Source organism: Equus asinus, chromosome 28 (genome assembly GCF_041296235.1).
Source record: "Equus asinus isolate D_3611 breed Donkey chromosome 28, EquAss-T2T_v2, whole genome shotgun sequence".
NCBI classification, from domain to species: Eukaryota; Metazoa; Chordata; class Mammalia; order Perissodactyla; family Equidae; genus Equus; species Equus asinus.
Window position 1 is genome coordinate 22,687,099 of NC_091817.1, and position 21,330 is coordinate 22,708,428.

Consider the following 21,330-nt stretch of genomic DNA (forward strand, 5'->3'; position numbering starts at 1 on the left):
TTTTAGGGTGATACTTCAGGGACTCACTCCAAGATGGTCACTGTTTGCACTTCTAGTGGTGCAGCTGCTGAAGGGGTTCAGATGAATTGTTGGAAGAGACGGCCTCAGGGAAAGGACTGGGAATGTACTGTGTATGTTGGAGAAAGACTTGTAGACCTGTGGAAGGGTTATTAAAGGCAACACAACAGTGGCATAGGGTCACCATGGCACTTCCCCTACCCCCAGACTCCAGGTGCATCTTCGATCTGTGCATTCTCCATCTCTACAGGTAATTCCACAGGGAGGACAAGGACACTGCACTCTGGCCAACCCACATCCTGTTGTTGGAAGGTGTTGAGGGCCTAGAGACGTGGAGCAGATGCAAAGTGTCCCAGGGCCCAGCCTGCTGCTCTGCTTGTCCAGAGGCCAAGTCAGACCTGTCAGAGGCAACTCCCTGCAGATAGTGCCCTCTCTCTTCATGCTTCTCTCTAATGAGGATGGATGGTTTACTCTCCAGTTCAAGACACAGACACTCACTTGGTCTCCTAAAGAACATTTATTTCAAAAATTTAGGCCACATACAGAAATTCCCACTCCCTGGTCTCTGTCCACCCCCACCAGACAATTCCCCAGCCTCCACAATAAGGTGCCTCTTTGGACTTTAAGCAAATTTAGTAGAACACACTGTCTTGGCTCCCCAAGGCCCCTGAGGCCTGACAGGTAGCGTATTCAAAGTTCAACATGTTCTGTCTGGTGTTGCTTCTCTGTTGCCTTCTTGGCCAGGAGCTCGGTCCAGAAAGCCACTTCCTTGTCTTTCAGCTTCTGGGCTGCCTGGGTGGTGACACCAATCTGCAAGTACCCTTCCTTCTGGTCGTACACTGGCCAGTGGGGCAGCCCCTCACCATTGGGGTTCCTGGGAACAGAATCAAAGAGATATTCTCCAAATCTACTGTGTGGTCCCAACAATCCTTTGAAATTTTCAGGGATGCCTGGTGTCATCTCTGCCTAGAGGCTCGTATGCCTCCAGAGACAGGCAGCTCACTATCTCCTGGGCAGCCTGTCCATTTTTAGAGAGCTCTCCTGTCAGAGAACACAGGTCTAGGAGTTTGACCATCAAACGTTAGAAGCTACTCTTCCCAATAGATATGCCATACCCCTTCCCATCCCTGCTCCATCTTTGCTGTCAGGCTCACCCAGTCCGAGCAAAGTTGGCCCAGAATTTCATCACCATCTTGCTGAGTTTGATCTCCTCTTCTGAGGCACCCTCTGTGGGGAAGGAGACAAAAAGCCTTTGCTACTCAAACTGTGGTTCATGGTCCTTCAGCAGCAGCATCACTTGAGAGCTTGTTAGGAAATCAGAATCTGAGTCCTTACTCCAGACCTCCTGAGTCAAATGATGCATTTTAAGAAGATCTTGGGTAATGTATGTGCGCTTCAAGTTTGAGACTTACTGATCTAATAAAGGGCTGCAGCCAATCCATGGGTGGGTGGCGTTTGTCTTCTGTGCCTACCAGCCCTTGCCGTCCCCTTCAGAGTCACAATGCTGTACCCCAGGCTTTGCACCACAGCAACCCCACCCCATAAGATTGTTCTCCTTTGAGTTTTAACTCAGTATCCTTCACCCACCCACATCTCCACAGAATCTGATAAATAACAGAGCTGTAATGGTCCTAAAGATTCACCCAACCTGGAAATCCCCAGAGGCACTGGTGTATCACAAATAGCTCTGAGGTGGGTCACATGTGATACATCCTTCACTGTGGATAATTAAGGCATTGAAGACATTTGTGAAAGGTTTTCTTTAAAATATTATATTATTAACATATTAAGTTTGAAAAGATATGAGTTTTAGAAAGATGGACAGATTGTTGGATAGGTAAATAGACACACAGTAGCCCTGATTCAAGGTCCACACCCATTCTAACCTTTCTATAAGTCAATCTGCTATGCTCTTGTGAGCGGAAATGGGTGGTGGCATTCTCGTCCTTGATCTGGACCTGACAAGTCACCAACCGCTTGTCTCACTGATGCTCAGCTCTGGATTCTTGTAGTCACCATGAATGAGGGCACATGGACATACATTCTCTATCATGCACGGTGCAGCAAGAGAAAGGTTGGGGACGCTTCTTGTTCAACTCTGTTATGGAGAATTTGGGAAACTAAGACCTGGAGAGAAGGAGTAACTTTCCCAAGGCCACCAAACTGAGATTTGTACCCAGATCTCCTAATCTGAAGTTTGTAGTCACCAAAGGGACATCACCTTTTAGAAATGGGGCCCCAAAGACCGAGAAGATCTCATCTCCATGGTCCCCTATCACCATCTTGGGTCTCATGGCTGATGAAAAGCTTGGGCGGTACTGAAACTCATACATGAAGGTGGAGGCTCCGGCATCTGAGAAGACATGGATTCATACACAGTTCATTTTACCTGATGCACACCTGGATGGTATCAAGGTCTCTGGGGGCCCTGAGCACTCAGGGAATTGGTGGCACGCCTGTGTCCTGAGTATACAACAATGACAATATTAATAACAGCTGCCATTGTGAGTGTCAGCTGTGTGCTGGACACTGTGTGTCCCTGCAGGAAACTCCTTTTTATCAGTGTAATGGAGAAATAGTATTGTGAAAAGCTTCTGTCACTTGCTTAAGGGCGTATAGCTGGTGGAGGTGGAATGGGATTTGAGCCAGTGTTTGTCGAATGAATGAATGAATATTAAAAGAATGAATGAATGACTGTTGAAACACTAGATAGAGCCATTCAAAATAACCATCATTATAGCGGCACTCGGTCAATTCACATAAACTCCTTTGCCCACTGATGCATCCACACTCAAGAACACCTACAACCATAAAGTTTACACTACTGGATTTCATTGATAACAGGCTAGTTTTCATTCCTTTGGAGAATCCCTGCTGTGCAACAATAGTCATCTGTTCTGCCCAGTTTTGAGAGTTTCCAGTGTTTTTTCTCGCCCATTCTGAGAAAAATGAAGCAAATCCATGTTGCTGGTCTGAAAGCACAAATATTTAAATACAAACACATGAAGAAAGGGGACAATCTGTGTCTTGTGTCTCAGGGCACCAGAAACTCAGCTCTTCCTTTTTCTGTGTCACCTCACATGTCTTGCTTCTTCTTTGGCCTGGGGAGTGTTAAGGTGGTGGCAGAAGAGATAAAAGAGGCTGAGGAAGGACAACGTTGCCTCTCTCCTGCCCTCTCTCCTCCTCTCCCCTGCCCCCTCTCTCACTTCCCCCTCTCCAAGTCCCGGAGATGTCAGTTTTTCTATTGACCGCTTCACCAGAGCTGCCCATCCCTGCCCCTTCAGGTGTAACTCAAAGGCCACCTGGCCATGGCTGTTGACACTTTGCATAGATCATATTGCCTATGAGGAGTTAAGGGTCATATCCCAAGTCAGTCTGGTAGAGAAACTTTACAAGTTTTCCCCCTGTTGGACAGAGTAACAAATTTGGGAAATGCATAAAAAAGGAAAATGTACAGGAAGATCAGATATAATCTCACCATTCAGAGAAAACTGTCAATATTTTAGCACATATCCTGGTTTTTGGTTTTTTTTTTTGCTTGAGGAAGATTAGCCCTGAGTTAACATCCGTGCCAATCCTCCTCTACATTGTTTGTGGGTCACCTCCACAGCGTGGCTGACGAGTGGAGCAAGTCTGCACCCCGCATCTGAACCCACAAACCCGGCCACCAAAGCAGAGCACCCAGAAGTTTAATCACTTGGCCATGGGGCCAGCCCCACATGTTCCTCTTACGTATATAAAGTTGAGACAATATTGTACATGTTATTCTGTAAATATTATGATCATTTCTTCACATCATTAAATAGTCAGCCACATGATTTTACAATACATGCCGTGCTGACATGAGGAAGTAGAATAATTTATTAATTGCCTCCCACTCCCCATCATTGCACCCTTGGTTTGGGGAGAGGAGATGTTTGGAAGAAGCAATCCCCTGCGGTTCAGGAATCCACTTGTTAAACAGCTGCTTCCAGGTCAAGCAGAGCTCCCTGAAAGGAGGGGGTTCACCTCGCCTCTGCTGCTCAAATGTTTTAGAGAGGAGCTCAGAACACAGCCATAGAGGAGAGATCTTCTGTGAATCAGAGAACTTACTTTTGGCACAACACTGCCCAAAAGATATACTTCTTTTTCTTGATTTTTTAACTTTATGCCTTAAATCATTGCGATTTATAAAATCCTTACAATCACAACACACATCTTCAAAGTTAAGTAAGGCACAGATTCAGATAATTACAGTTGGGAACAATGAGAGAAGCAGAAGGAAAGAGAGAGCTAGTAATCAAAAATATGCCAACTGAAACAGTGTGACGATCTCTACTTTTTTTTCTTTTTGGGGAGGAAATGCTTATGAAATTGGCAGTCCTATTTTTACTTTTTAGCCTGAGTATCCCAGGTTAGAGAATTAAGAAATCCACCTTTTAACATTGGAAACCAATTTCACAATCTGTATCAGCAACTTTAATATGCTCCTACATCCCAGCCTAATCATTTCACTTCTAAAAACCAATTCTAAGGAAATTATTAGAGAACAAATTAAAGATTTATGCAAATTAGGCTGAGAAGAATGTTTTTCTGGCATCAAAATGTGAGCAGCCAGTCTAAATATCCAATAAGACAGGAATGCTAAGACAATTGTTCTTTTGTTGAGGAAGATGGGCCCTGAGCTCACATCTGTGCCCATCTTCCTCTATTTTGTATGTGGGATGCTTCCACAGCATGGCTTGATGAATGGTGCTTGGTCCATGCCCAAGATCTGAACCTGTGAACTCCAGGTCACCAAAGTCAAGTGGGCGAAAGTGACCACTGCGCCACTGGGCCAGCCCCAAGTACTAAAATAAATTTTAATCCATGAAATGATGGATGTCTTCGATGAGCTTTTACTGACACTGAGGAAAAGCCAACAATATAGTGTTCTATGAACAAAAACATAATATAAATTAATTTTTAAATTTTATGTAAAACACAGAAAGATCAATAGAAGAAAACATATCAAAAATCTATAGTAGAGGGGCCATCCTGGTGGCGCAGCAATTAAGTTCTCATGTTCCGCTTCTCAGTGGCCCAGGGTTCACCGGTTTGGATACCAGGTGTGGACATGGCACTGCTTGGCACGCCATGCTTTGGTAGCATCCCATGTATAAAGTAGAGGAAGACGGGCATGGATGTTAGCTCAGGGCTAATCTTCCTCAAAAACAAAACAAATCACCAAAAAATTTATGGTAGATACTTCTAGGTGGAGGTGTCATAAGTTATATCTAATTTTTTTCTTTACGCGTTCCATATTTTCAAAACTTTCCACAACTGTAATATATTATATATCATTCTATACAAATTTTATATTCAGAAAGTTCTTTTTTTATCAAAAAGACAGTAAGAAGAATACACAAAGGAAAGAATAATGTTGACAAAATCTGTGTAGTGCTGTAAAAAGACCCTGAACTGAAAGTCATGAGATTTCAGATGAAAAACATAAGTCCGGTGTGGCTGGAGCAGCAGATGATGCAGACAGGGATACCACAAATCAGACAGGTGGGAAGAGGAAAGTCCAAGTTCATGAAAGAACAGATTTGACCCAATGGCCCCTGGCTGAAGAGTTTCATCAGGGTCTTTGGGAGGGGGAAGTGGTAACCAGCACCTCTACGTTACTGTCCCTAGTGCTCAGGGACAGAGCAGGTCACCTGTAGCTACTTTTCACCTTGCACATCATGTCCTTAATTTACAGCCCTCCCAGCAAGGTTAGAGAGAGAGGTCTGGAGCAGAGAAGCATTTCCTGGCTTGCAGACTAGTTGAAGGAGGGCTCCTAGAAAAGGAGGGGTTCTGTGAGGACCTCAGAAAGGGACCCAGAAGGGACACCTTCTCTCTAGGCGAGCTCATCCACCCTGACTTAACACCCCACTCACACAGCCTTGGGTCAGTGTGGGAGGTCCTGTGGTAGACCCAGCACACACCAGGCTGGACAAAAGCCAGCCGCAAACGTTGACCCTCGCCAGACCACCCGGCCCCACACCTCCCACTACTCATTTCATTCACTTTTCTTGGTTCTAGGCAGCCCTCTTGGTCTTCTGCTTGTCCTCATTTTACCCGTAGCTCCACCAGTTAACGAATTAGTTTGAAGCTAATTCTGGACCTTTCAAGATGCATCTTCTAAGATTTGCTCTAGCCCCATGGACTACAAAAATTTCAAGTGAGCAGTGCTTGTAGCAGACTCTATCAATGCCTCACCATATCCTCTACTTCTGGACGTGCCAGCCTGACTTCCACCCCTGGCATCTCTAGCTCTTTACCTGAGGTCTTTGGCCACCAGAGACCACCCTTCCATGTGTACAGCGGGTCAAAGCACCAGAGAATTAACAACCACTTGGGAACAGCCTTCAACCAATGACTCCTGGGAGTTGGGGGATAAATACTGGAGCTCCCATGCCGCTCACTCAGAATAACCCTGAGAATGTCTTCTGCGGGTTTCCCAGAGCTCCCCAACTCCAGTGTCCACATAGGTACTTGCTTGACAGGGCAGCATGAATTGGCTTCCTTCTACTTCTTGTTCACTTCTCCATTCCCCTATTGGTGTCTTCTGTGATCAACTCCAAAATAAACTACTTGCATTTGCATCCTTTTCCCAGAGTCACCTTCTGGTAGAAACCAACATAGGACAACATGCCACCCTAGGCCACATGGGAAAAGCCTTGCAGGCCTGACCTTCAGCAGTTTCCCCATATCTGTCTATGCTGAGGGGCGGGCGGACAGACAGTGAAGCTGGTGAAGTCAGTGTCCCTCTCCTACCCAATCGTCAGGACTCACCTCTGTGGAGCCGGGCCACAGTCACAGATGGGACACCAAACATCACATCCCCCATCAAGTCCAGGAACAGGTCTTTCTTTTTGACAGGGTCGTCTGTCCCTCCTAAATATTTCTCAATGGCCACTGGAGTCAGTTCCTCAGGGATGTGCTGAAATGGGTCAAGAGTGAAAGTGACCACCCACCCCCCACCCCCAGTAAATGACACAGCTTCTCTTCTTGTGTTAATGGTGAGCCTCATGAGCCCTGTGCAAATATCACCCCCCTCGGGTGGTGGGTAAGAAAGGTAGAAAAGTGGGTGCAGAACTTTCTGGCCCCAGTCCTCATTCTGCCATTTAATTGCTTTGTGATTTGGGGCAAGCTCCTCCCACCTTTAGGTCTCAGCCAGTTCCTGTGACTCCCTAGACTCTTACAAGGAGGGTGGAGGAGTTCTGCAAGAGTGACGTGGCTGTCTGCTGGTCCATCTTGCCTTCAGAGAGCGGGTAGCCCATCATCTGTTAAAACAATGGTTAAGCAATCGTGAATCATTGGGAATTAGCAAGAAGAAGCAAACTGACCAACCAACCAAACCAATGCAGGTTGAAGGTCACCTTGTCATGTCTTGACAGTCAGGGTCGTTGAAGATTTGGGTGAAATTAATTAATCAAACCGACTTGTTACATCCAGATACTCAAGGGGTACAAACAGGAGAAAGTAAATATTAAGAGATGTCCCAGCTCTTTGCAGTATGTATGCGCATATATATGTCAGGCTAGAGTCCCCACAATGGTCATCGACACAGAGCGGGAAGGCTTAAGCCAGGCTAGTGTGGAAGTGGAGGGCTCTGGGCAGAGGACGCAGAGCTCACAAATACCCTCCCTGTCTCAGCTGAACTGAGGGAGCCCCAAATCCTGCCATTATGGCTTTGGTCCTTCCGTGTAACCGCTGAAATTGTTCTGAAGCGAGAATACATCCCTCTGCATATAACAGCTCCAAGATAATCTCTATAGCAACAGAATTTTCGAAACTCTAACAAGGCTGTAGCAGCTTAAGACCCTGTCTTTAGGATGGCGCAGCTTCCCTTAAAATGCCTGCTTGAGAAAGCGCCTGCAACCAGGAGAATTTACTGTTTGTTCCAGCCACACCTGCTGAAAGGTTGATAGGTCCCTGAACCCCTCTTAGAGCAGTTACTTTAAAGAGTTTGCAAGTATAAATCCTTTCTCTGACCTTTAAGCTGTAAACAGACTACCCGAAACTGTTTCCTCAAGGACCGGAGAGCCATCTCTCTGAAAGCAAACTCTGAGGGGATGACTTGTTCTCTCTCAGTCCCTGTGGGCGGATAGAAAACCTAACTGCTTTGGGCACCTTGCTCCAACATACACCACTGTCTCCTGTCATAAAGGCAAGAGAGTGTGGGGGCCGGTCCAGTGGCTAGTGGTTAAGTTTGACCGCTCTGCTTCAGTGGCCTGAGGTTCACTGGTTCAGATCCTGGGCGTGGATCTAAACACTGCTCATCAAGGAATGCTGTGGCAGGTGTCCCACATAGAAAGTAGAAGAAGATTGGCACAGATGTGAGCTCAGGGACAATCTTCCTCAAGCAAAAACAAAACAGAAAAAAAGCAAAACAGGAAAGTTTACTTCTCCTCCAATGAACACCAATTAACTAAGCCAGGTGGCCTAGTCCCATAGACAAACTACCCTGCACACCCCGTGCCTTTCCCTGAGCACAGGGACCCTTTAAACAGGCTCCAGCCTTTAGTTTCAGGGACTTGAGCTCAGTTCATGCTGGACTCTTTTCCCCACTGCAGTGGTATAACTGAGTAAAACCTGTCCTCACCACCTACACTCCTCTCGGCTTTATCTTTGACAGAAGGGAAAGCCCTTCCTAGCTTTCAGCAGTCATTTTAACTCAAGAAGAAGCGAGCTCCTCTGAATGTTTGCAGTTGGATGACCAGGAGCATGTGTGAGGTTTATGGAGAAACCATGAAAGCACCAAGTCCAAGGGAAGAGGCTGCAGGGCCCCAGCCTCACAGTCCTTCACCCCCGAGCTCCTTCCCTTTCCAGGCCTCGGTTTTCTCATCTGCCCTGTGATTGTCTCTACAGGCCCCCAGCATTGACATTTCAGTATTCTTGGATTGGGGAACAATCAGAGAGTGTCTGGGGACAGGGATACCCAGGGCCACACACCCACGTGACAGTTGGGACATCTCAGAGAAGGTTTCCATGGAAATGTCAACTTGTGTGAAGGGGACGGCTGCCCTGGACCCCGAGGGGTGTCTGGAGAAGGAGGAGCTCCTGTGACCTGAGAGGGGAGAGGTGATGTGAAGGGCAGGGGAGGTGAGTCTAAGAGACCAGCACATTCTCACCGTTGGAATAATCCAGCCGAACTCCTGCTTGTTGATTCCGACGATGTAGGGAACAGTGTTGAACTTCTTTTCAGCCAGAATCTCCTCAGGCATCTTTGGCAGCAGCACTCCATCAACCACAGCGGGCAGGAAGGGATGGCTCTGGGAAGAGGGAGCACAGTGTCCGTGCTTTCTCTCAAGGAGTCACCTGCCTCCGCATCTCTACCTATCTGAGCACAAGGCCAGCACCACAGAGCTGCGTGCCCATGGCAGTGACCACAGAACTGAGGGTCCCATCAAAGGAGGGTAAGTCTGTATCACCCCAGAGGGCAGAACTTCGAACAGGGACTAGAGGTAGGAAGGTGATGGGGGGAAGTCTCCCTCAAAGTGTAATATATATGCATATACACACATTTATATAGATTCAAATATATATAAACATATAAGTATATTTAATAATCGATATATATATATACACACACTTTACATGTATTTCAATTAAAGTGTATGTATACCTATGTGTGTCTCTCTCTACAGTCAGTCCTCATTATTCGTGGTGGTTTAGGTCTGTAAGTCACCGTGAACTCTGAATTAGTGAACACTGAGCCACTGCTCCCAGGGGAAATACAGGGTCAGGTTCCTGCATGCCTGTGGTCACATTTTCATCAACCCTGTTTTAAGTATGTTTAAAGATATCTTATGTAATACACAACTCTTTAAAATAATTCATTATCTGTAGTTCTTGTTTATAATAAAGCACCAGCCAAGAAGGGCTCCACATTTCCTGGGCCCTGGGTAACGTGACTGTAATTTCCTTGTCCTTCAGCCTTGTGACAGTGCCGTCCACTATGAGCTTATCATCATCATCTCATGAATCCACAAATGTAGCCATTTTTCCACAGCTTCATCACACACTATGGATGATACCTTAGCTTTTCCAGAGGGGCCTCACGGCAAATGTCCTCCTCCTTTTTCTGGGTGGGCTGCAGGGTTGATCCATTAACACTGAACGCACCGCTGACAGCACTGTGACCTACACCTGAACGAAGCTCATCAAACACACGCACTTTCTCCCATGTTGGGCATATCACAGCGTTATTGTGCTTAGGAACACTAGACAGCCCCTCAGCACTATGCTTGGGACCATTTTATTTATTTATTTATTTATTTATTTATTTTAAGATTTTACTTTTTCCTTTTTCTCCCCAAAGCCCCCCAGTACATAATTGTATATTCTTCGTTGTGGGTCCTTCTAGTTGTGGCATGTGGGATGCTGCCTCAGCGTGGTTTGATGAGCAGTGCCATGTCCGCGCCCAGGATTTGAACCACGGAAACACTGGGCCTCCTGCAGCGGAGCACGCGAACTTAACCACTCAGCAACAGGGCCAGCCCCTGCTTGGGACCATTTTAAACAGAGAAACCACCAAGAGAGCACAGAAATGTGAAAAATGTGGGACTAAATGGACCATGGAAAGGACATTTGTTAATAGTATGAGAGATGAAACAGAAGACGGTGTGTTGCCTTGTTGGATCTCAGATGGGAACGGACGTGTCATCACGTGACTCACTTTCTGCTGCTTTTTGCACGTCCGTCAATGACCAAAAATGTGCCCTGAGTATTGATTTGGAGTAAGAAATAAATTTCAGTGAGTAGGTGAATTCACAAAAACAGAATTCATGATTAATGACAAGTGACTGTGTCTATGTCTCTATATTTAAACACGAGCTATTCTTGATGAAAGGTTTGCTTCAAGGAGGCAGTGAGCTCCTCATCACTCCAGGTGCCTAGACTGAGGCTTGGCTCCCTATCAGAGAGCAATAGCAGGAGAAAGAGAATCAGGGATGGGCTCACATTGTGTGGATAAATGTCTTAGTTTTAGGTTTTACCTTTGAAGGAAAATATTTACATGGCCACAAATCCTGCCGAGCCTGACTCACACGTCAGCACCTGGGAAGCTGGTTCTGGGTACAGGAATGCTCCATATTTGGTCACAGAAATTGTTAAAAGCATGGGTTGGGAGCCAGACTATCTGGATTTGAAACCTGCTTCTGCCACTAACTAGCTGGTGACCTGGGAAAGTAATTTCACCTGTTTGTGACTCACTTTCCTCATCTATAACACACATTGTTGTGGGGCTTAAATGGTTGAACACATGCAAAATGCTCAGCACAGTACCTAGTACCTGGAACGGGCTGGATAAACATTAGCTATTACTCATTAGAGGTGTTGTTACAGACCCCTCACATAGACATCAGCTCCATGGACCTTATTTCCATCTGCACATGCTGTGTGTCATATTCCCCCCTGGACGGCAGGTGAAACTGGACAATTCCCAGGCTTTGAGACCAGGGACCTACATCTGCTCTGAAAGGGTCAACAATGGGCAAGTTCTGGCTGCAGAAGAGAAGCTCTGTCAAATGAATCAGACTCAGTAGGACAAGGCCCACATCCTAATGCTATATGGCTGACAATAGGGACAAAGGATCTGGGAGCCACCACTGCTCTCTTCGAAAGGCTGTGCAGTTCAGAAAGGGCTGCTGTGGGAAGGCGCCTAGAGGAGCAGCTCCTTCTGGGAGGAAGACACAGGGCATCCCACATGGGGGAGGTGCCTGCCATCTGCAGTGGGCCTGGGGAGTGAACAGTATTCCAAACAGTGGGAACGGCATGAGCACAGTGACCTAAGTGTGACTGTTTAGCACTAATCCCAGGAACCTCAGACCCCAGGAGCCCTGGGCTTGGAGGAAGGCTGTGGGGTGTGGACAGAGAGAGCAGATGGTGCGGCAACTTTCTGCACCATGTCCGGCACAGAGCAGGGGCTCCGATATGCTTTGCAGGATAACTCCATGGAGGTTAGGGGACTTGTCTTGTAAGGAGGGTCAGTCTTTTAAGAAGGGGCAACATGCCCTGACCTGGGTCCACAAGGGTAAGTCTGGCTGCACCGTGGGGCATAGGACTAGGAGAGAGTGTAGAGGTGGAAGTGAAAGCCCATGAGACAGACTACGAGGGCCCAATCAGGGTGGCGTCCAGCGGGGCTGATGGACACCAGCAACAGTGGAAATGGCAGTGATGGCCGCTGTGCAGAGTGGCTGCAAGTGGCTGCCCTGTGTGGGGCTCCTGCATCCCCTGGCTCAGGTCAGAAACCCGCGCCCTGCTTCACCCCTTCTCCTTTTCTTATGCCCCACATCCTGTCCACTAGCACATCCTGTTGGATGTTACTTCAAAAATATCCAGGTGCCAAGACCTTCTCATCACCCACTCTGCTGTGGGCTAGTCCAGGCTGCCATGATCCTTTGTCTGGATTGTTCCTGCCCAGGGTCCCCCAGCTGCTGTCCCTGCATCTGCTCTGCCCCTTCCCCACCTTTCATTTAACACAGACATCAGTGAGCCCTTTGTAACAGCCAAGGTCACTCCCTCCTCTGTTCAGAACCCTCCCAAGACTTCCCATCACACTTGGAATCAAAATCCAAGTCCTTTAAAGGACCAACCCCCACCTCCCATTCCCTTTTCAGCCTCAGTCCTGTTCCTCTTTCCCTCCACTCTATCCACACTGGCCTCTTGCCTAGGGCCTTTACAGCTGCTCTTCCCTCTAGAAAACTGCCTAGATCACTTTTCCTCCTCCGTTCCTGACAGCTGGCTTCCTTTCCTCCTCCAGAACTGGGCTCAAATGTCACCTCCTCATGGAGTATTCCCAATCATGCCTTGCAAATTCAAATCACTGGCAAACTCCAGCCCCATTTCCAAACTACTTTTCCACCCTAATGCCGACCAACATCACACACAGTATGTATTTTATTTGTCTGTTAAGGTTTCTTCCCTCACTCCAGAAGGCAGGGATTTACGTCTATTGTGCCTGTTTCACTGCTATATCTCCAGTTCCTGAATCTGGTCCTGGTACATAGTAAGTGCTACTTAAATATTTGCTGAATGACAGGGAATCTCATTTAATCCTTGCAACACATTTTAAGCTAAGTGCTACCCTCCCCAGGGAGAGAGCAGAGACGACAGGAATGTGAGTCGTTGCAGAGGTAACGCCACTGGAATCTGGAAACATGTTAGAAGGCAGGAGAGGAGGAAGAAGGAGATGGGGAGGATGCTGTTGGAGTTTCCTCCTGGCTGGGAGCAGGGTGGTTCCTCAGGACTGAGATTCTTGGCTCCCTTCCTGATGGCCCTGCAGACAGTGCAGCTTGCACAGCTAACCAGCCCTGCAGCCTCCAGGAGAAGATCTGGGCTCCTCAATGAAGGCTCCTGAAGAAACCCCTTACCCAATTATCTCCATCTCCCCACAGTGGAAGGTTCTAGTCCAGCTCTCTCTAAAGTAGCCATTTTTTGGAACAAGAACTGTAAAAAACAAGGGCTAGGCTGGTCTCAGGGGCACAGAGTTAATGAACGGGAGCACTGGAGTGGGACTCAGAAGATCGGGTTCTAGTCCTACCTATAGTCCTCCTGGCTGTGTTATGCAGGCAAGTTACAGCCCTTCTTTGGGCCTCAACAGCATGAACACAGGACGTTACTATAAGTCCACAAGGGGAACTCTTTCATTCCTATTTAAGTGGAGCTTGAAGGTGTCAAGACTTAAAACCTATAATCAAGAAATTAAAGGTACTTACCTCTCTGGCTTCTCCAAGTAAGTCAAGACTGAGAAATTTCCGTGAAGACAAAGGCAGAGGATGTGGGTGAGAGGGCTTCCTGGAGAAAAGCTTGACCCTGGCTGCCGTGGGCGTGAGCACAGGTTGTAGGCATAGGATGGGGGAGGGGGCTCTGGAGAGGATGTCTGTGGTGGTGCCTGCCCTGCCCTCCATCCATTTCCCATTCTTGCTTCCCCAGGCAACAGCACCCTCTTTTTCCTTTGGGGGACCTCCCCCTTCTCTATTCTCAGTCCATGAATCCAGGCATCTACATGTGACCTGAGGTGCCCCATCTCCCTGACCAGAGAAGATTTCAGTAATGAGCACATGCCTATGTCAGTTCAATAGAGTTTACGCCAAAAGTTTTGCAGGAATTATTTGGAAAGAAGGTTTCTAAGCAGATAGGATGTAAGTCTAGAGTGTGTTCTTGTCTTTATCCCCCAGGGGACTAACCTGCCTGAGAGTGAAGTCTACGCTGAGAGATAAAAAACTTTGGGCTGGAGACAGATTCTTATCAATATCATATGTGCATCTGAATTCAGCCATGCTGAAGCCATCTACTCCTGAACTATAGTTTAGTTTTCAGGTAGTTACCTGAAGAGTCTGTTACAATACATTCCTTTTTCTGCTCTAGGCTCATCTCGCATTGGAAAGTCCTGACTCACTGAAGCTCACAGAAACCCACCCCACCCTCCGCTTCTCTATGTTGTGTGTTCACAAGATTGCACCTATTGCACACTGTAGCTAACAAGTCTGACCAGTGTGGAGGAAGTGAGCAGTAAGGATCCCTCTATTATGGGTTGTAGCCATATGATCCAGGTGTGTGTGTGTGTGTTGAGGGGAGTACATAGTCATGGGAACTCTCCCATGTGATCTCAGAAGATCTAAGAAGACATGTGCTCTTTGATCTCTGGGTTATCTCCGGATCACCAACTCTTAAATGCTAGGTCCTCTCGTGCCACATGGAGAATTGCAAAAATAAAGTTGCCTCTTTCCAGGCATGAGAAAAAAGTTCTATTTTAATTCTTTGAACACATTGGTCACCTTAGTTGAGCCTTAAAACCCAGGATCCAATTTTAGGGTCACACTGGACTCAACCCATGGAAATAAAGCAGAGTCTAGCCCTAGATGCTGTCCCTGGGGGTCCAGGAGTATCCTCAGGAGCCCAGGGTGCAGACAGAGAGTCCGGGGGCTCAGGCTACTCCTGGGCTCACATTCACACCATTCTCCCACAAAGGGAAGATTTCCTCTTGTCCTTGGATGCTGCATTCTCTAGGCATCTGTCCTGCCGTAGCTTCCCTGTGATGACCCACTGAAATAGGCATCCATAAATCCTCAAATGTCATCTTCTCTGTGAAGTATCCTTGTGACTATAATGAATGGTTCCCCTCTCTGTACTCCCAATACACTTGACCCAGGATGTATATGAGTGTTTTTTTCATTGAATAGTTCCCTGTGAGCAGGCAGTGCATCCAATTCGTCTGCATAACCCTTGCTGTTACCCAGTCATACACTCAGCACAGGTAGATGGATAGATAGATGGATGGACAAGTGGATGGATGGATTGATGGAGTTTATTAATACATGGCATATGGGTGAATTGGATGGATAAGTGGCTAGATGGATGATAACTTGTGGATAGGAGATAGATGGATAACTGATTTTAGAGAGATGGATGATGGAGTGAGGACATATGGTGGCAGGATCATTAATAATACATGAATGAAAGTTATGGATACATTGACATTAAATTGATGAAACGATATTGATGAATTGGATGCATTGGTGGACATATAGATGGAAAATAAGAAGATGAATGGATAAATGGATGGATGTGTAGTTATCCTAGAATCACAATTGAAGTAGAGTCTCGAAAATATAGAAGCCACCACTAGGTTGTAATTGAGGCAGTTTCTAAATGAGTCAAGATAAATTGTTTCCACCTTTCCGGAAATCTTTTTTCTTAATGTCCCCATCCCCCAAATTCAGGATGGTAGTTACCTCTGGGAATGTGGAATGTTTGGTTCTTAAAAATATATCTGAAAGTAAGATAGGCAAAATGATAAGATTTGACAAAGCTGCAGGATTATTACACAATGCTCACTATGTTATTTTTTTTGATTTTGTTGATGATTGAGATATTTCATGATAGAAAAGAAAAAAAGAATTTCCCCATTCATATTCAGAGGCTGACACTGCTCCTGAGAGGTGAGACACTGTCCCAGGTAGATTTTCTGGGGTGAGGGGACAGCTGAAATGGTGAAACCTGCGGCCAAGTTTACAGGGTGGGGGCTAGTGTGGCCACGAGAATGGATGCACCTACCATCTTCAGCGACAACTCCAAGAGCTCGTCGTCTGTCTTCTGGCGTAGGCAGTGAACAATGACAGCCGAGGTCGTGCTTTTGCACCCAGCAAACACAGCAATTTGCTGCAGAGATCACAGGTGACAGCAGAATTCAGAGCCATGTCTCTTCCCTTGGTCAATAAAGAGCTGTTCCATCCCAACCTCAATTTCTAAAGGCAGCAGGGGTGGCAGAAAGTACTCTAGACCAGCAGGTGTGGGTCCTGGTGCCAGTCATGCCCATTACACAGCCTCTGTCTCTGTTGCCTTGTCTCTGTGAGAACGGGCACAACGATCTCAGAGCTGAACATCGAAGAAGAGGCTGCGGGAGTGGGGCTAAGAGCATGGAGTCCAGAATCACTCTGTCCTGCTTCACATCTCAGCTCATCTACTTACTAGACATTTGGATTCAGACAAGTAACTTACAAAGTGACCAGAGGAGAAGATGCAGACGGAGAGGAGGCAGGCACCACAATGGCGGGGCCATGGAGAGTGTGCACGGATCCCCAGAGCCTTAGTACAGTGTCTGACACAGAATCAATGCTCAGGATGTATTTGTTGAATAAATAAAAAGTCACAGAGAGAAGTAGAGGAGAGAGAGAGAGACAGATTGAGAGAGAGAATAAGTGTCTTAGATTCCCTTCATTTTGCCAATGTCTTATTCCAGTTTGATAGCGAAATCCAGTCCCATCTCTGCCACCTCTGTTTCCTTTAAATATATTCCCCCTTAAAACTAAAGGACGGTCAGGTGGACTTGCAGTGTGTATGAACAGAGAATTCTGAAAAACATTCTAAAAAATTCTAAAAATTCTTGGTGTCTTCCTTTCCTTTCCTCCTACTCACCAGCCCCTTTAAGTCTGGCTGGTGCCCCCACTGCTCCTCAAAACCAGCTCTCACAGCCCTACGTAAATGCCCCACATCACCGACTCCAGCAGGCTCTCCTCAGCTGAGCCTCCTGTGGCTCACTCTTCCTTGGCTTCCTAACAGTCTCCAGATAAAGACAAAGTCCTCACCAGGGTCCTGTGCAGCCCCCGCAATGTCCCCATCCTCAGCTCACTCCAGGTTCCCTCTGCTCCTTCTGCTCTGGTCACATCAGCCTGTCTCATTCTCTCATTCGAGATACTTCCTCATGCCACAGGACATTTGCACATATTGTTCCCTCTTCCTGAAATATTCTTTTCTCACCAAGTAAATTACTGCCCATCCCTCTGATCTCAACTCATTGACTATCTTTTCAGGAAGCCTTTCCTGATACCCTCCCCTATTCATGGACTAATTGCTCCTTTTGGATTCTGTCATGACGCCATGTATCTCTCCATTATTGCTCTTGTTACTATTAACATTTTATAATTTGTTTGGTTATGTTTTCAATAATTTGTGCCTTGCATTAGAATGAAAGCTTCCTAAGGTTGCTAGATATTGGGTATATCAAAATTATTCATTGATGAATAAATGGATCAATGAGTGAATTCTCCCGTAGTCACAAGGAACCACCCCCAGTCACAAGCCCCTCAGAGAGGAACCACTCCAGGCTCACATGCTGAAAGTGGGTTCACCAGAACTGAGACCCTGAGAGACACAACACACAGTGACACTCCACTGCCCACTCTGGCCTGGCACCCCACCTTGGCACACTTTGGGAAGTGTGGTCCTTGGAAAGTACACAGTGCTGGCAGTCCAGAATCATGAGCTTGAGTCCAGCTCTGCCCCATCACTCTCTGATCTTGGCCAGCTGCTGACACACCCTGCCCCAGGTTGCTCAGCTGGATAACTGGGAGGTTGGGTGACGTGTCTCCTTGCCCTTCCCACCCAGCCATTCTCACTACTGTGATGCTTTGAGGATGTCAGCTGGATCCCATGACAAGAAAGAACCCTGACGACTCCAGGAGAGCAGAGCTAAGGGTGCAGGGGCATCCCACTGTGAGACTCACCTGAGCTGCGGCCTTCGAGTCCTTCTGGACCAGGCCAGCAGTGAAGGCCACGCCACTCTCAGAGATGGCCCGGTGGAAGAGGTTCTTGGCCAGTGGAGATAACACCTGGGAGGAAAGTGGAGATGTAGAGAGTTTACGCTCACAGGAGGGGTCTTGAAGAGCTAGTCTCATCCACAGCTCTGCCCTGGCCCCTCCCCTGGAGACCCTGGGGCTCAGTGGACATGACAGGTCCTGGCCTGGCCTGTTCCCCAGGCTGACCCCAGGACCCGATTCTCCAAGAAAACCTCCCTCAGCTGGAGCCAGCCAGGAGCACAGAGCGAGGGACAGAACAGGATGTGTGCAGCGTGCGTGCTAATTAAAACAATCAAAAGTATCTGAAAGATGCTTAGGAATTCCTAACAACACTTTAAAGACATGGCTCTGATTCTGCATTTCCATTACTTCACATTCCAGGTGTGATCCTACACACTACTCCTCAAGCCATCTTTGGTGGTATCCCACATAGGAAATAGAGGAAGATTGCCACAGATGTTAGCTCAGGGACAATATTCCCCCCCCCAAAAAAACAAAAAACCCCCAAAAACAAACAGTAATAGTGCTGACCCTCTGCTCAAGCGTGAGGCAGCTGGAGGATTCCTTACAGCTCCTAGCACCTTCTAGTCTGGTTTTCCACCATTTCTTCCCTCAGCCCCACTACCACTAGCAAGATATCCCAGGGACTACTGCCTTCCCTCTGAGCATGGAGAAACATTCAGACCATCTCAGAGGAGGCCCCTGACCCGATCTTTGTGCCCGTGTCCCCTTGACATGCATATGGCTGTAAGACAAACCATGACACTCTGCCCAACCTTTAAGGTTGCCTCCTCTTATTCATAATGCATTCCCACCCCTACATCCCAAGAGAAGTGAGATGAGCCCTAATGGGAAAATGATTAGGAAGGCAAGAGAGAGCACAACCAAGTTAGAAAATGAGATATGTTGCAGGTGTGGCTGAACATTTTTATGGCCCCAGGATGCTGTTTGAGCTCTGAGCTTCCTGGGGGTCAAGGAGAGTTGGGCCATTAGCTCTCTACCATCCGATGCTGTGCAGTGTGGGCTCAGCTTTGAATCTAGGTCTTGTGAATAAAGGTGCCCATGGCTAGATTGATTGGTCTCCACTAAGTCCCATCCACAGCCACAAGAGGGCCAGGAACACTTACAAGAACAGAGACACTTTCACCTCCTGCTGACTCTCCAAAGATCGTCACGGAGCCTGGGTCCCCTCCAAAGTTGGCGATGTTATCCTGGACCCAGTGCAATGCAGCCACCTGGTCCAAGTGACCCCAGTTTCCGGGGCTGTGCTCGTCCCCTGTGCTGTGAGAAAGAGAACAGGGTGGAGTGGGAACAGAGATGTCACAGCAGGGCTCTCAGGACCACAGACTCGGCTGGGAACTCTAGGTGAGCCTTCTGGAATGAGACAGGGCTTCCACAGCCCTGACCCAGGGCTCTCCACTTGCCTTCCTCTCCTGTAGCATTGTTCCGTCGTGGGTTCTACATTCCTTCATCTGGCATCTATTTATTGAGTGTCTGCTCTGTGCAAACACAGTTCTAAGAGCCAGGAACAAGTCTGAGACCAAAAAATTAAGCCTCTGACTAGAGCTCACACTACGTAGAGCTCACACTACGGTAGTGAAAGTGCTTTCAGGAAAAATAAAACCTGGCAAGAGAAATGGCGGAGGTGGGGCAGTAGGATCCCATTTCAGACCACATGACTAGGGAAGGACTATTTGAGGCTGTGGCATTTGAGTAGAGAACTGAATGAGTGAGCACAGAGCCTTGCAAATATCCAAAGAAGAGAATTCCAGGTGGAGGAAACAGCAAGTGCAGAGATCCCGGGGTTCAGTGAACAAAGTGTGAGAGTAGGACATGCTGCTAGAGAGGGTCTGTGGGCCTTGGTAAGGACTGGATGTCATTGTAAGTAAGGGGGGAAGTCACTGCAGGGGAAGGTCATAACTCCGTCTGTGTCTTAGATGATCACTCTGGCTACTGTGCAGATCAAACAGAGCATAAAAGTAGCAGGATTATAAAAGTGGAGGTTGTTACAATAATCCAGGTGAGAGGCACAAAGGGCTCAGATTAGGGTGGGTGCAAAGAAGAAGACGAGAAGTGGCTGAGATTCTGAATGAATGCTAAAGGTGGAACCAGAGGATTTTCTCGTCCACTGGATATGGGATGTGAGAAAAATAGAAGAGTCAAGGCTGACCACAAGGCTTTTATCCTGAGAAAGCAGAAGGATGGAATTGCCAGCAGCTGAGCAGGGAGCCTTGTGGGGAAAAGAGGAGTATTTTGGGGGAGGGACAGTGGGAGTCAAGGGTTTAGTTTGTCCAAATAAAGTGTGAGATGCCCTTTGATGTCCAGTGGAGACAGCAGGAGGGATAAGGAGATAGTTAATGATGTCCTTCTGGGTTTCAAAGAAGAAATTGGGGATAAGGAGCTGTGAAAGTGCCCCCTGAGGTCACTAGGACACCAGTGTTCGATGGAGAGGGAGACACACACAGGCAAGAGGAAAGGGAGGAGGAGGGTCCAGTGACGGGGCTGAGAAGGAGCAGTCCAGGAGGTAGGAGGTGACCGGGACCCAAGAGAGAAAGTATTTCAAAAGGGTGTGACCCATCATGTGTGGATGTTGCCAAGATGGTGTGTGGCCAAGGTTGGGCCAAGAGCTGGTGGGTCATTGGTGACCTCGACCACAACAGTCTGGTGGCATGGTCGGAGTGAAAACCTGATTGACATAGGTTTGAGGAGAGACTGGGAGGAGAGGAAGCGGGGAGCACTAATGTAGCAGTTTGACTGTAATGGGGAGCAGAGAAACGGTGAAAGAGATAAGCAGTCTCAATGAAGGCAATATATCCCGAGTCATGACTCACCTGGGATAACTCTCCTCCAGCTCCATAGGTCTTTCCAGTGAGGAGTCCACCCCTCCACCAGTCCACCCATCAGCTATCTGAGGATCAGAGGTCCTGGGGCTGGTGCATTCAGAAAATGCTCCTAGCAACTATGTCCTTCAGGAAACCTGGTTCCTGCTTCCATGGAGGCTCAATGGAGAAGACTCTAGCCTTGACTCATGGGTGCCCCAAAAGCAGAAGGAAATGGGATGAGTGGACCTGACTTTTCCTAGGAGGACTGTGCATTGAGATCAGATGCTGCAACAACCTCCCAGCTCTGGCCACCCATTCCGTCACCCACAAGCATTCACTGAGCTCCCACCATGAATCTGCTCCTTCCTCACTTTCCCGTGAGGTAAGATGTGTAAGCCTAT

General features: G+C 47.5%; 1 protein-coding gene across 3 annotated transcripts in view; it reads right to left on the bottom strand.

Moving 5' to 3' along the window:
* Positions 1–516: 516 nt before the first annotated feature.
* Positions 517–21,330, bottom strand: part of LOC123275582 (liver carboxylesterase-like) — a 33,290-nt gene continuing 12,476 nt past the window's right edge. For 2 of the 3 annotated variants that reach the window (XM_014827610.3, XM_044761516.2), the window contains 9 exons: positions 19,235–19,388; positions 18,036–18,140; positions 16,087–16,191; positions 9,159–9,299; positions 7,227–7,307; positions 6,817–6,964; positions 2,240–2,371; positions 1,173–1,245; positions 517–892 (listed from right to left, as the gene is read on the bottom strand). In XM_014827610.3, the coding sequence (XP_014683096.2) occupies positions 709–892; positions 1,173–1,245; positions 2,240–2,371; positions 6,817–6,964; positions 7,227–7,307; positions 9,159–9,299; positions 16,087–16,191; positions 18,036–18,140; positions 19,235–19,388 (1,123 nt within the window). In that variant the 3' untranslated portion in view covers positions 517–708. The remainder of the gene's footprint in view (positions 893–1,172; positions 1,246–2,239; positions 2,372–6,816; positions 6,965–7,226; positions 7,308–9,158; positions 9,300–16,086; positions 16,192–18,035; positions 18,141–19,234; positions 19,389–21,330) is intronic. The other variant, XM_070500335.1, reaches the window with a different exon arrangement.